The sequence below is a fragment of the Chanodichthys erythropterus genome, chromosome 16 (genome assembly GCF_024489055.1).
Source record: "Chanodichthys erythropterus isolate Z2021 chromosome 16, ASM2448905v1, whole genome shotgun sequence".
NCBI classification, from domain to species: domain Eukaryota; kingdom Metazoa; phylum Chordata; class Actinopteri; order Cypriniformes; family Xenocyprididae; genus Chanodichthys; species Chanodichthys erythropterus.
In genome coordinates, this window is record NC_090236.1 from 3,362,439 (window position 1) to 3,375,104 (window position 12,666).

The 12,666-nt window shown below is 35.9% G+C and overlaps 1 protein-coding gene across 3 annotated transcripts in view; it reads right to left on the bottom strand.

The window, feature by feature from the left end:
* The window catches only part of esyt2a (extended synaptotagmin-like protein 2a), a 39,840-nt gene that overhangs the window by 22,855 nt on the left and 4,319 nt on the right, over positions 1-12,666 (bottom strand). For all 3 annotated transcript variants that reach the window (XM_067363911.1, XM_067363913.1, XM_067363912.1), the window contains exons 2-5: positions 2,191-2,232; positions 1,945-2,079; positions 1,332-1,408; positions 1,178-1,250 (exon numbers count right to left, since the gene is read on the bottom strand). In XM_067363911.1, coding sequence (XP_067220012.1) covers positions 1,178-1,250; positions 1,332-1,408; positions 1,945-2,079; positions 2,191-2,232 — 327 coding nt within the window. The remainder of the gene's footprint in view (positions 1-1,177; positions 1,251-1,331; positions 1,409-1,944; positions 2,080-2,190; positions 2,233-12,666) is intronic.

Here is a 12,666-nt window from a genome sequence, read left to right on the forward strand (position 1 = left end):
TACATTACATCGTGTGTGTATATTAGCACCTTTGTTGTTTTCTTGTAGTATGAGATAGAGCGTTAGGACCTGGAAGTGCTGCCGCGTGACGTCAGACTTAACCGAATGGCAGCGGATATTTTTATAAGTAAAAACAGCATATTTTCTTAGCGATAGAAGCTATTTACACTGTGCAAACAGAAATATATTCTATTTACACTAAGTTACAATAGAAGCATTTTCTTAGTGATATGCTAAGTTATTTTTTACAGTACTAATATTTACCTCTAAATTTATCTGTATATCTGTATAAATATATAAACATGGCTGTGTACATTGATTTCAGACATAATTTAATTGTATTAGGTTTTGTATTTAGATATAGCCTATATTTAGACATTATTAGAGACTACTTTTTGCCAAAGCTGAGATTGAATTTGTTTTTTGTTAATTTGTTAATTAATTTGAAGTGTCAGTTTTTGCATTTATTATTACAGTCAAATCTGGACACAGAGAAGCATTTTGTTACTCATATTAGCTAATAGCTTGATCAGTCACATGAAAGTAATAAGAGTGCGAGATTTGGTCTGTGGTCTCACTTCCTGTATGAGAAACTCAGCAAATTGATCAGCGATTGACAAATTCAGATTCAAGTAGCTTTATTGGCATGGTAAAATGGCTTTACATTGCCAAAGGATTGACAGCCTCTGATCCAATTGTGTTAGGCATTGTCAAATTTACAGGCAACAATGGGCATCGAATAAGGCAGTGATTGACAGCGCTCTGATCGAGTGGCATTGGGCATTATCAGATTAACAGTACGTCTACCTAGGATAGCCTATCCATTAATCCGCCCCTGCCAGAGTGATCCTGCTCAGGACATTTCCTGATACCACCACCTCTCTGTATTGTTTCCTGTAACATCTCCACTCTCCTTTCCAGTTACAACAAAAAAAGTTCATATAAATAATTAAAAAACATCTGCTTGCAGATATGAGAAGGAGCTATCATTATCTCTAATGCCTAACTCTAATCTAACAGAGCAAAGAAGCTCTTCTGACATAAAGTTCATACTCATGAGGCTCCTGTTTGGTTGCTCTGATTGTTATCAGGGTAATGGGGACCAACTCAAATGTAAGCAACTTTTGTAAGCACAACACAAACAGGCATGTGACACACACTTGTCTCTCGGTCTCACCTGTATGCTCTTGATTCCTGCACGGCAGTAGTATTTCTTAATGTCCACATCAATTTCAGTGTTTCCGACAAAACTAGACAAATGCAACAAAAAAGTGTTTCAATAATGCCTATTAATGAGTTCCAGTGGTTAACTGTGTCTATGTATACTTTACCTGATCTGTAGGTCCATAATAATCTGTCGTTTATCTACATTTTCTGTATAAACTTTGACTCCATCCACCCTGAGGGGCTGCAGACAGACAAAAAAATGATTATATTTTTTGTGTAAGAACGTGTGTGTGGGTTTGCTAAGATGCATAGTAAAATGTCAAATATGTTAAATATTATTTAACATGGATGTCCTCAAAAATACAAAATAAGTTATTATTCTTATAATTAGTTTTTTTTTAAATGTCAAATGTTCCTTTTAGGGGTAGATTTAGAGTTTGAGTTAATCTGTAGCAATTATAAATAGCTTTATATAACAGAACAGAAGTCTTTGGTATGTGCTTTATTTATTTATGATAAATAAAAATATTAATATAATTAATACATTATAATAATTTAGATATAATTAAACCACCATAATATAATTCAATAATAATTATAATTTGTCAATATTTATAAACATATACAAATATACTATGCTGTATTTATACATTTTTTAATGTTTTTATGGGCATGCAATGCAACAAGTTCTTTTAGGGGAAAGTTTAGAGTTTGAGTTATGGTTTGACCTTTATGGCATGTCCTCATTTAGAAAGCTAGGTAAACATACGCATGTACCTTGTCCCCCATGTCTATCTTGGAGAAGGTGAAAGTACTAAGGTGCGCATTGGCTCCCTGCACTGCCGGTTCAATGGTCTCTCTGAAGATTTTTTCTACAAACTGACAAATATATGGCCACATCTGATGCACAGTCTGTGGAGAAAAAAAAAAAGAGATATGAGTTAATACTCTTGAGGAGACATTTCTAGGTTATCCTAGATGCAGATCTATTTTTATGAAACGACCCAAACCACATTCTCATACCTTGTTGAGCCACTCCACTCTCTCAACATCTGGAAAATGAACCTGAAACAGAAAACAGACTTAATAATCAGAATGTTTTATTTTATAATGTGAATGGCCATTTTAAACACATTCAGTCTCATTAGGTCACAGTACATCACCAGCTCACAGTAACACACATCACAGCTATTAAAATAGTTAATCATTCAATATTTTCATTCTTGATCAGAATGACAAGTTGATTCTGGTGCATTGGTTCATGAGGTGATAAAAAAATAGGGGATTTTATACCAGTTTTTGCTAGCTAGTTTGAGGTTTGTCACTCAATGGACTTTAGTGAGGGTAGACACCATATTTGATTTGATGCAATTGAATATAAGGCTGTGAGGGATAGTACAATCTGCTTCGATTAAAGGGATAGTTCACCCAAAAGTTAAAATTCTGTCATCATTTACTCACCCTCAAGTATTTCCAAACCTATATGAATTCCTTGTTGTTCTGAACACAAAGAAAGATATTTCGAAGAACGTCAGAACGTAACCAAACATATCTAGCCTTTTGCGTGGACTATCCCTTTAAATACCGTGCCTATGAATATGTGTCATCAAAACATCGTTTTAATCTTATGTTAGCTGCTTTTTATTGACAGAAACATCAGAGAGGGAAGGTATTGTGGAGAGAGGTCAGATTTAAATCACTGCATCACCACGGCTGACCACTAGGCCACGGCTCATAACTTAGAGGAACTAGTATTGTTCTGATTACTCATCATATCCATTACTCATTACATGGCCACATTATAATGACATAATCTGGATGTTTAACTGGAACATTTTGTTACATTGCTGAAGACCAGGCAGCAAACTAAAGGTGCTAACAGAACATGCTCTCTAAATAAAATAAAATAAAATAAAATAAAAATAACAGGAAACAAATGTTTTTCATGATGGTCCAGTTAGTGATTCTTGACCATCTGCACTCTTCCACAGATTCTGACACAACACTAAACATACAGAATGGCTAGTGCAGTCCGGTTCACAAGTGAATGACATTTATGAGTCAGCTCTTTTAAAGAATCAGTCATGACTCATGAGTAATTGGTTTAAGTCGGTCTAAAGAGTTACTTGCGACCTGAATCAGTCGAAATGGTTCTGTAATACTTAACCTATTTAAATTAAATACATTTTACATTATTGAATAGTAAAATTATATTTAACACAATGTTAAAACTTTTACAATTTTTCACTATAGCTTATATGGTAAGGTAACTTACAGTTAACCAATTAACAGTTTTTTACTGTAGTATTTTTACACTTTTTTTTCTTTAAAGGGGGAGTCTAATGCTATTTTATGCATTCTGACTTATTTACAATGTTAAAGAGTTGGATTCTCTTGCTAGACTTGGCCAAAGTTTCAAAAAATGAGTTGACAGAGTATTTCTGTGCCAAATACACTCAGAGTTCGTACGAGTTTTGGAAAGTTTTTTCGAGTATGGCCCTGTATTACGTAATAAAGGGCAGAATTCCTTGTATAGGCACTTCTCAGGAAGAGCGCATGCACATCAAGCAGAGTGAGAGAGCAAGAGCACACCCATCAATGCGCTTCGTTCAGTTTTACAGAAGTTGTCGGCAGCCCTACACAAGACTTGCTCAAGAAAGATTTATCACTTTGTTTTTAGACTACGAAATCAACAATGTCACCAATGAAGTGTGTTTTTGGTTGTGAGGGAAAGATAACATTGCTTCCAAAAGAACCCAGCATTAAATGGAGCTGAGAGATTTGTGCTCACGCATTACATTGATGTGCTCTCAATATGTGTCAATAAAATAACCATAGAAACCGCCTTTAACTATCAAAATAAGAATAAAGTGGGTCTGATCGTTGCAATAAATTTTTTTTATTGTTTAAGATGAATGGAGAATATCTTGTGTTTTTCCGTGACTGCTCGAGCACTCAGGATCGGCTCTTACGGTTTTATAAATAAGGCCCAGTTCTATGCTGGATTTACAGATCGTTTGAAAGATGGAGCGGTCACAGCGATAAAAGATCTCATCATGAATTGGAACTGCAGGTGGTAAGTAAAACTGAATCAAATGTCTGTTTTGTTGGCAGTCAGCGCGTAAGTGCATATAATGTGAACAACACGAACGTACAATGAATCAAAAGTTACCCAGGGATAATGTGATGGTTTATTGTGCATGTTTAAACACATTTGTTTAGCTGACCATCAATAACTTCGCTGCGCAAAAGCTGCACATGCTCGTCATTCTTTAGCTTCGCCCACGGCATGCTTCCAAGAGCTTGGCTCTTTTATAAATATGATAAAACTAAAGACTTTTTGGAGATATGAAGGATGCTATACTACTCTATAGGTACTCTAAATTAACCAAAACTGGCCGAAACTGATTTTTAGAATTTGTTTTTTTAGTTTACTCATAATTAAATCATATGAAAATGTATACTCATTGGAACAGAGTTTTGTTTGTTTGTTTCTTTCTTTCTTAATGCCATGCCTGCTTGTATCTATTTTAACTAGTGAAATTCAGACATTTTAAAATAGATGATAAAAAACCCTTAAAAAACATTCAAGGGGGGGGTTGGGGGAAGGAGAGAACAACCAATGAAGCACAGACATACAACACACTCATTATACAGAATAATGAATATTAATATATGAGTACAGAGAAAATGACAACAAACTCCCAAGCACAAGGGAGAAATGCGAAAGAATATTTAAAAGGCTAATAATACTTTGATTATGTTTACGAGCACTGCAGTCTCATGATAAATAACACTTAGTTTAACACAGAAAGAATAAAGACAGTTTATTTTTTTGTCCATTTTTCTTTGAATATTCGATCTAAATCAGTCTTTCTATTATAATAATCATGTCAACATGTTCAGCCACTGTATCAGTGTCCAGTTTCCACATAGAATTCATTTGAAGAAGACTTGATAAAATATGTGTGCATGCACTGTGCTGGTTCATGTTTGGTGCAGGAGAATGTGTGAAATATGTCTTTAAAAACTTTAAACATGGATACTTTATTCTGCGTGAGCTATAGAGCCACGTGGCTAGTGTTGTTAAACACAACGCGGAGCTTCCCCTTGAACCGGAAGTTGCAAACAAATTTTCTCCAGTGTTGTGACGTATTTCCATGTGAAACGTAATATTGAATAGAGGGCAGGCTTTTACTTTAGCGCTCCTCCTCTCCATCTCTCGCTCATAGCAGACTAACGGTTAGAGAGGAGTGGTTTGTGAGTTTTCAACCCAAGCCATCAAACTGACGTCATCTGAGAAGGAACATCATTCCAGACCAGAAGTAACTTTTCAGATTTTGATTAAATATTACCACAACAAACAAATTTTTTTCTGTGTATTAACTTGCACAGATTAATCGCTCACCACAAGACTAGTAATATGCACTAACAAAGTAAATAGGGTCAATTTTGATTTCATGCCGACTTTAACAAAAAACAAAACACTACAGTATGTTACCAAAAATAGCTCTGTTTTATGTAGAAATCTGTTAAATTTCCAAACTTTTGTCAGCAGTTTCTTTGATTTTAATGGCGGTGTTCTAGTTTTGTCACATCAAGCTGCGTGCTTGCAGTGTAGACACAGTGTCTCTCTCTGGCTGTTCATCTTACTTTCATCAACATGAAGTAGAGTAAACTGTGTTCAGGAGAAAGGACCTATATGGAAAGATGTGGCACAAAAGCATGTGAGCGAGAGATATGCCAGGAAAACCAAATGGAAAATCCCTGACTTGTCTTTGGCTCCATTTCTTTCTCATATTTTCCTGGGGGAGAAAGCCAGTCTATGACTCAAAGCTGTGTTATTTCCTGATTATACACGCAGAGAGCAGACAACAGCTAAAGTTAGCCTTCTAATTCCCATAGCCTGTCAGACAGCAGTCGACGCTGATCTGATCTGATCTGATATTATAAAGACTGTATCTGTGCTGTCTTAACACTGCCACAAACACACATACCTCTGGCCTTCAAAGAGCTAAGAAAGCGTTGATAGGGGTCAAATTATCATTCACAGACACAACATTGTAAATATATTTTAAGTTGCTTTTTATCGAACTGTCTGTTTTTTGTAACATCAATTTCTAAATACAGTAAAAATTGACAAGAGGCAGAAACTTCCATGTTACAATAGTTCAGTTTTGACAGGATGACACAGGCAGCTAGTCTAAGCACGTAAAGCTGATTCATGAAGACATGTTAACACACTGACCAAATGCAGTAATGTTTGGAGGATTTATGGGCGTAGGCATAAGATCTGTGTAAGATCTGATCTGTTAAGCAATGTCATTTCCTATCCAAGCAAACAACTTTGTCAGATACAAATTCTGTTGCCCAGTTGAGAAACAAACAAGCACATTTAGAGAGTACCAAACAACTTCATATAGACAGATCTGACCTCATCTGACCCCTATATCAGGGGTTTTCAACTCTGGCCCTTAAGGTCCACTTTCCTACAGAGTTTAGCTGCAACTTTGATCAAACGCACCTTCCTGTAATTTTCTAGTAATCCTGAAGACCTTGATTAGCTTGTTCAGGTGTGTTTGATTTGAGTTGAGCAAAACTCTGGGCGAATTCCAATTGGAGGGGAGCATCCCTATGCCCTACTCACTCTGAAGGGCAGAGCCCTTGAAGTAGGGATTTTGGAGGGAGCAGGGCACTTGTGTGTCATTATGTAGCTGTTTGGAATGCACTTGGTGAAGGGAGCAATGAAAGTCAACTGCTGCGTCCAAAATCGCATACTGTGTACACTGTAAACCCTAATGCTCAAAATACTTAATTGGTTTGATTAGGACAAACTTAAAATTGAACAAATTAGTTCAGTTAAATTAACTGCTATGAGTATTTAGAACCTTCTTTTTCTTTTGAGTTCACAGAACGGATATATTTCAAGTAAACTGAACTGTTTCTTTGTTTTGAGTTGTATGAACTCATTACTTTTCATTTAGCCTGACTTAAGTTTAACTGAAACTGGACTGGGATTTCTATTTCCCAGCATGCTTTGCCCATGGCACTCGAAAGGGAGAGTAAATGCTAAAATGAAGTGTTATATAATGTTTTTTTTTGTGCAAGATTAATGGCAAGGGAGATTTAATAGTGGTTAATGTTTTGATATGCTAATTTAGAAGAGTTTTTGTTAATGTTGGTTTTTGCAGAATTACTATCATGGTGACAAGTAGCGCATGCGGCTTGGTTTAAGAGCAGGTAAGTTACATGTTTTAAGTTGCTGTACTCATTCAGTAAGTGCTATACCATGCTACTGTTAACATGTTAGCAAATTAGCATTTTCTGTATTTTCTTAGGGTTTACAGTGAAGTAACTCATTTGATTTGCAAGAACTCAAAATAAAAAAAATTTAATGAACTAAATATTTAATGTTAATTGCTATCAAAATGTATGAGTTAGCTAACTCAGTACTTCAAGTTTAGAGCAATTAACGCATGAGTACTACAAACTCAAAACTTAGTTCTGCTTACTTAAAGTTGGGAACATCATAACTCAAAAAAATTGATGTAATGGATTACGTCAAATTTTTTAGCTCTCCCAACTTATTTGGGTTTACAGTGTATATTAAGTAATACATTTGATTTAAAACTTACTTTGTGACTGTTAAAAATGTACGTTCTATTTAGTATGAATGTGTGCGGTATGAGTAAAATTAGTACTGTATCCGCCATGTTGTCATTATCAAGTGAACTACAGCGTCAGTTGCGTCGCTTCACTTCCATTCACAAATCCTCTCACGTGGCCTCATGGGATGGTAAAGCATCCATCAAATGCACACTTCAGAGTCTTGGTTGAAATAGTAAGTCATCCACGGACTTTTTATGAATACTATGAATTTGGACATACTACTTAGCTCACATGCTGTATTTTGCATACTATATAGTATGGAAGTAGGTACAGCATATTCGGACACAGCGAATGCAATTTCCTCATTACCTTCACCTGGAATGTTACCATGACAATGCATTGTGATGTCATCTTGTAAGAACAGCTAGTTGCAGTTTTGATACTCAATACTGGCAGGAAATGACTGAGGTGCCCTTGAGCAAGGCACCTAACCCCCAATTGCTCCCCGGGCGCCACAGCAAAATGGCTTCCCACTGCTCCAGGTGTGTGTGCTTTCACTACTCACTAGTTCTAATGTGTATGCACTAACTGGATGGGTTAAATGCAGGGGACAAATTCCGAGTATGGGTTACCATACTTGGCCTTCACATCACTTAATAAATGCTTAATAATAAAGGCAGCATGCAAGTAGTCAATGCCACTTACCTCATTTAAAACTCATTTCTTACTTATGAAACCTATTTAAACTTCATATGAAATGTATGTCATAAATGTATGTAATAGATCACAAACAAAACAAAACAACTTGAATTATTCTGTTTATATGTTAACTCAAACTCTCCCGCCATCTAGCTTTAAAACGAATAGCAAAGATTCGCCTCCCTGGGTCACATGACCATAAATTATAAAATGACTTCCTTGAAGTAACTATGGCATGTACCCTTCGCTAACAGACTTGTGGAAGGGCCCTTCGTGAAAGGATTCAGCGGTTCACTTTTGTTTGAAATGCTAATACAAATGGCGTCCCCCTCCTGGAGTGCGCTTGTAATCTGCAGAAGTGTAGATTATATAGTGAACTCAATGAAGGACTGACAGCTAGAGCTGCTTAATGATTTGGTGAGGTATGACAGGCACGTCTGAGATGAGTCAGCATGACTGCTGAACAGGTCAAAGGGCAATTGCTGTTTTTTTTTTAAGCTGAGCATCATGTCTCAGACAGCCAGCATGCCAGACAGTCAACGTGTCAGATTCAATGCAAGAAACTGATTAGTATTATTTTTGTTAACTAGTGGAGCTTAAAAAGCACAAGACTGACATACCAAAAAAACAAAAAAATAAAACTCAAATACGAGGAAAGAACAGTAGGGATGCAGTGTTAATTTTGTCAGCTATTTTTTACATTTAGTTTTAGTCAAATATACTATTAAGTTATCTTATTTAGTCAACCTTGTCCTGTTTTTGTTTAGTCAACTTTGAGTGGACTAAATGTCTGAGCATTTTAGTCTAGTTTTAGTGAATGAAAATGTTCACATTTTCATCATGCTGCATAATGTTTAAATTGTTAATCACTATTATTTTGTTCAGAATGATTTTATCAGAATTATTGCACTTTCACATATAAGCAAAAATCAAGAGAATGTTAACTAATATGCATGGTTAATGTTACCTTATCTAATTTACTGATTTATTATTTACTATTTATCATATATTAAAGCTTAGTCCACCCAAAAATGAAATTTCTGTCATTAATTACTCAACCTTCCAAACTTCGTTCATCTTCAGAACACAAATTAAAAATATTTTGATGAAATTCAAGAGGGTTTTTTATCCTTAAAGCAGAACTAAGCAAGATTCGCGAAGCTCCCATTACAGGTTCCTTCAGTGAATGACACTGTCATAAATACTCCAAGCGCAGCTCTGGACTACAACGACTACAACACTCGCCAGCGCAGTAGTTTTGCAAATACAGTACAAGAAAGAGGAGGTGGGTAATTTGCAAATACAGTACACTCGATGGAGGTGGGTAATTTTCGAAATTGTCTTATAAAGACATAATATATACATTGTTTTTGAATTACCGTAAAGCATTTTATCACTCTCGCGTGAACGTGAACATGAGGCGAGATTGTTTCGGGTCGGTGCAGCTCAACTTGCAAGTGCTGTATTCTGGCGTAGACGTGCCAGAGGGGGTTAGTGCTCGCCTCAAACACATCGCTACAAGTCAATTAACAATCGTAAGGACTTAGAAAACTATTTATGAAGGTAAAAAAAGTTACTTAGTTCTGCTTTTATAGAAAGAAATTGTCATTCTCCTACGCTATTTATGTCCGTGCTTCATGCTCACATGAACAGCTTCAGCCAATAGTGAGCCGGCGTTTGGACGAAACACAGAAATGCTGGATGTAAATAGCATAAGAGAATGACAGGGGAGAAACGAATTTGTTGAATAAAGTCCTTATTTTTTTATTTTTGCCCACAAAAAGTATTCTCGTCGCTTCATATCATTAAAGGTGCTATCGAACATTTTTTTACAAGATGTAATACAAGTCTAAGGTGTCCCCTGAATGTGTCTGAAGTTTCAGCTCAAAATACCCCATAGATTTTTTTTTAAATAATTTTTTTAACTGCCTATTTTGGGACATAATTAGAAATGCGCCGATTCAGGGCTGCGGCCCCTTTAAATCACGCGCTCTCCGCCCCTCGAGCTCTCGACTCTATCATTGCATAAACAAAGTTCACACAGCTAATATAACCCTCAAAATGGATCTTTACAAAGTGTTCGTCATGCAACATGTCTAATCGCGTAAGTACAGTGTTTATTTGGATGTTTACATTTGATTCTGAATGAGTTTGATAGTGCTCCATGGCTAACGGCTAATGCTACACTGTTGGAGAGATTTATAAAGAATGAAGTTGTGTTTATGAATTATACAGACTGCAAGTGTTTAATAATGAAAATAGCGACGGCTCTTGTCTCCATAAATACAGTAATAAACGATGGTAACTTTAACCACATTTAACAGTACATTAGCAACATGCTAACAAAACATTTAGAAAGACAATTTACAATGGATCATGTCAGTTATTATTGCCGTTATAATCTGCCATTTTTCGCTATTGTCGTTGCTTGCTTACCTAGTCTGAAGATTCAGCTGTGCACAGATCCAGACGTTAATACTGGCTGCCCTTGTGTAATGGCTTGAACATGGGCTGGCATATGCAAATATTGGGGGCGTACACCCTGACTGTTACGTAACAGTCTGTGTTATGTTGAGATTCGCCTGTTTTCTGGAGGTCTTTTAAACAGATGAGATTTATATAAGAAGGAAGAAACAATGGTGTTTGAGACTCATGTCATTTCCATGTACTGAACTCTTGTTATTCAACTATGCAGAGGTAAATTCAATTTTCAATTCGATGGCACCTTTAAGGTTGAACCACTGTAGTCACACTGACTATTTTAACCATGTTTTTACTACTTTTCTGGACCTCGAATGTGGTAATTTCGTTGCTTTCTATGGAGAATAAAAACCTCTCGGATTTCATCAAAATATCTTAATTTGTGTTCTGAAGATGAACAAAGGCCTTACGGGTGTGGAACGACATGAGGGTGAGTAATTAATGGCAGAAATTTCATTTTTGGGTGAACTAACCCTTTAACACTCTCAGTCTACATTATGAAAACTGGTAAAACAGCAAAATACTCTCAAAAATTTCCATTCCAATAATTCCAAGTGCATATGATTGCCAGATTGGAAAGACTCAGCAAAACACTGGACAGAAAATTTATATTTTTAAGAGAAAAGCTCTGATTGGGGGATTTATTCCCTTGACATCTGGCAACTGGAAGCATGAAAGCTCATAGAGGCTTGTTAAAAACAATCTGTAATAATTTTTGAAAAATGTTTGAAAAAAAAAAAATTTGATATATTATATATATATATATTATACTCCTATAGTCAGTTATCCTTTAATGACACTGGTGTCGTCTCATTATTGTCTCATCTTAGTCATGGAAAGAAGGGTCATGAACGTTTTTGTTATAGATTTCATTAACAAAATTAACACTAGGATGCGATGCACTAATGTTAAAATTAAATAATTATGTTAATGTTTTGGCCAATAAATTGTGATTTTAATAAATGGAGTAAAATTTTATACTAGTATTTTGTCTAAAAAATAAAAATAAAATCACCAGTATTAAACTGATAATTATCAAAAGGTAATCTAAACATTAAAATAGATAGAAACTTGCATGCGCAATTAAATATCCAATATCAGAAGATTTATAACCAATATGGACCAATACCAACGACTTAGCAATGTCGGCTGACAGCTAATATATATCATGCACCATGAAACCAGTAAGACTTTTAGAAATGGATGATTAGTAGAATATCCAGGCTTGAAATCATGAGTTATGGAATATGAGGGTGAGTAAATGATGACAGAATTTTTGGATTATCTACATCCAAGAACATAGCTCTGTGTACTTCTCACATGATCAACAAGAGTTTGATGGAGTTGATGAATGGTGAAGTAAACAAGCATCTCTGCTGAGAGAGAACAGACAGACCGACACCCCTCAGCAATTTACAGACAGCGATGACAGGATGACGAGATGAATGAGGCTGGTGATGGAGAGATCTGCTGATCTAAATGACTTCCAGTTTATTCAGTAACGAGAAATTACATGAGCAGAGGAAAAACACGGTCCTAACGGACACAGTGTTTCCTGAGAGAACATGATGATGGCTGTGGGTGGAAATCAGTGTAGAAGGTGCTTAGCACTGCTTAGCACTGCATTGAAAAGAGCCATCCATATTCGTACCACCAAATACAGAAGACGAATCTAAACAAACACTCTCTGAATGCAGCAGTCTCAAACAA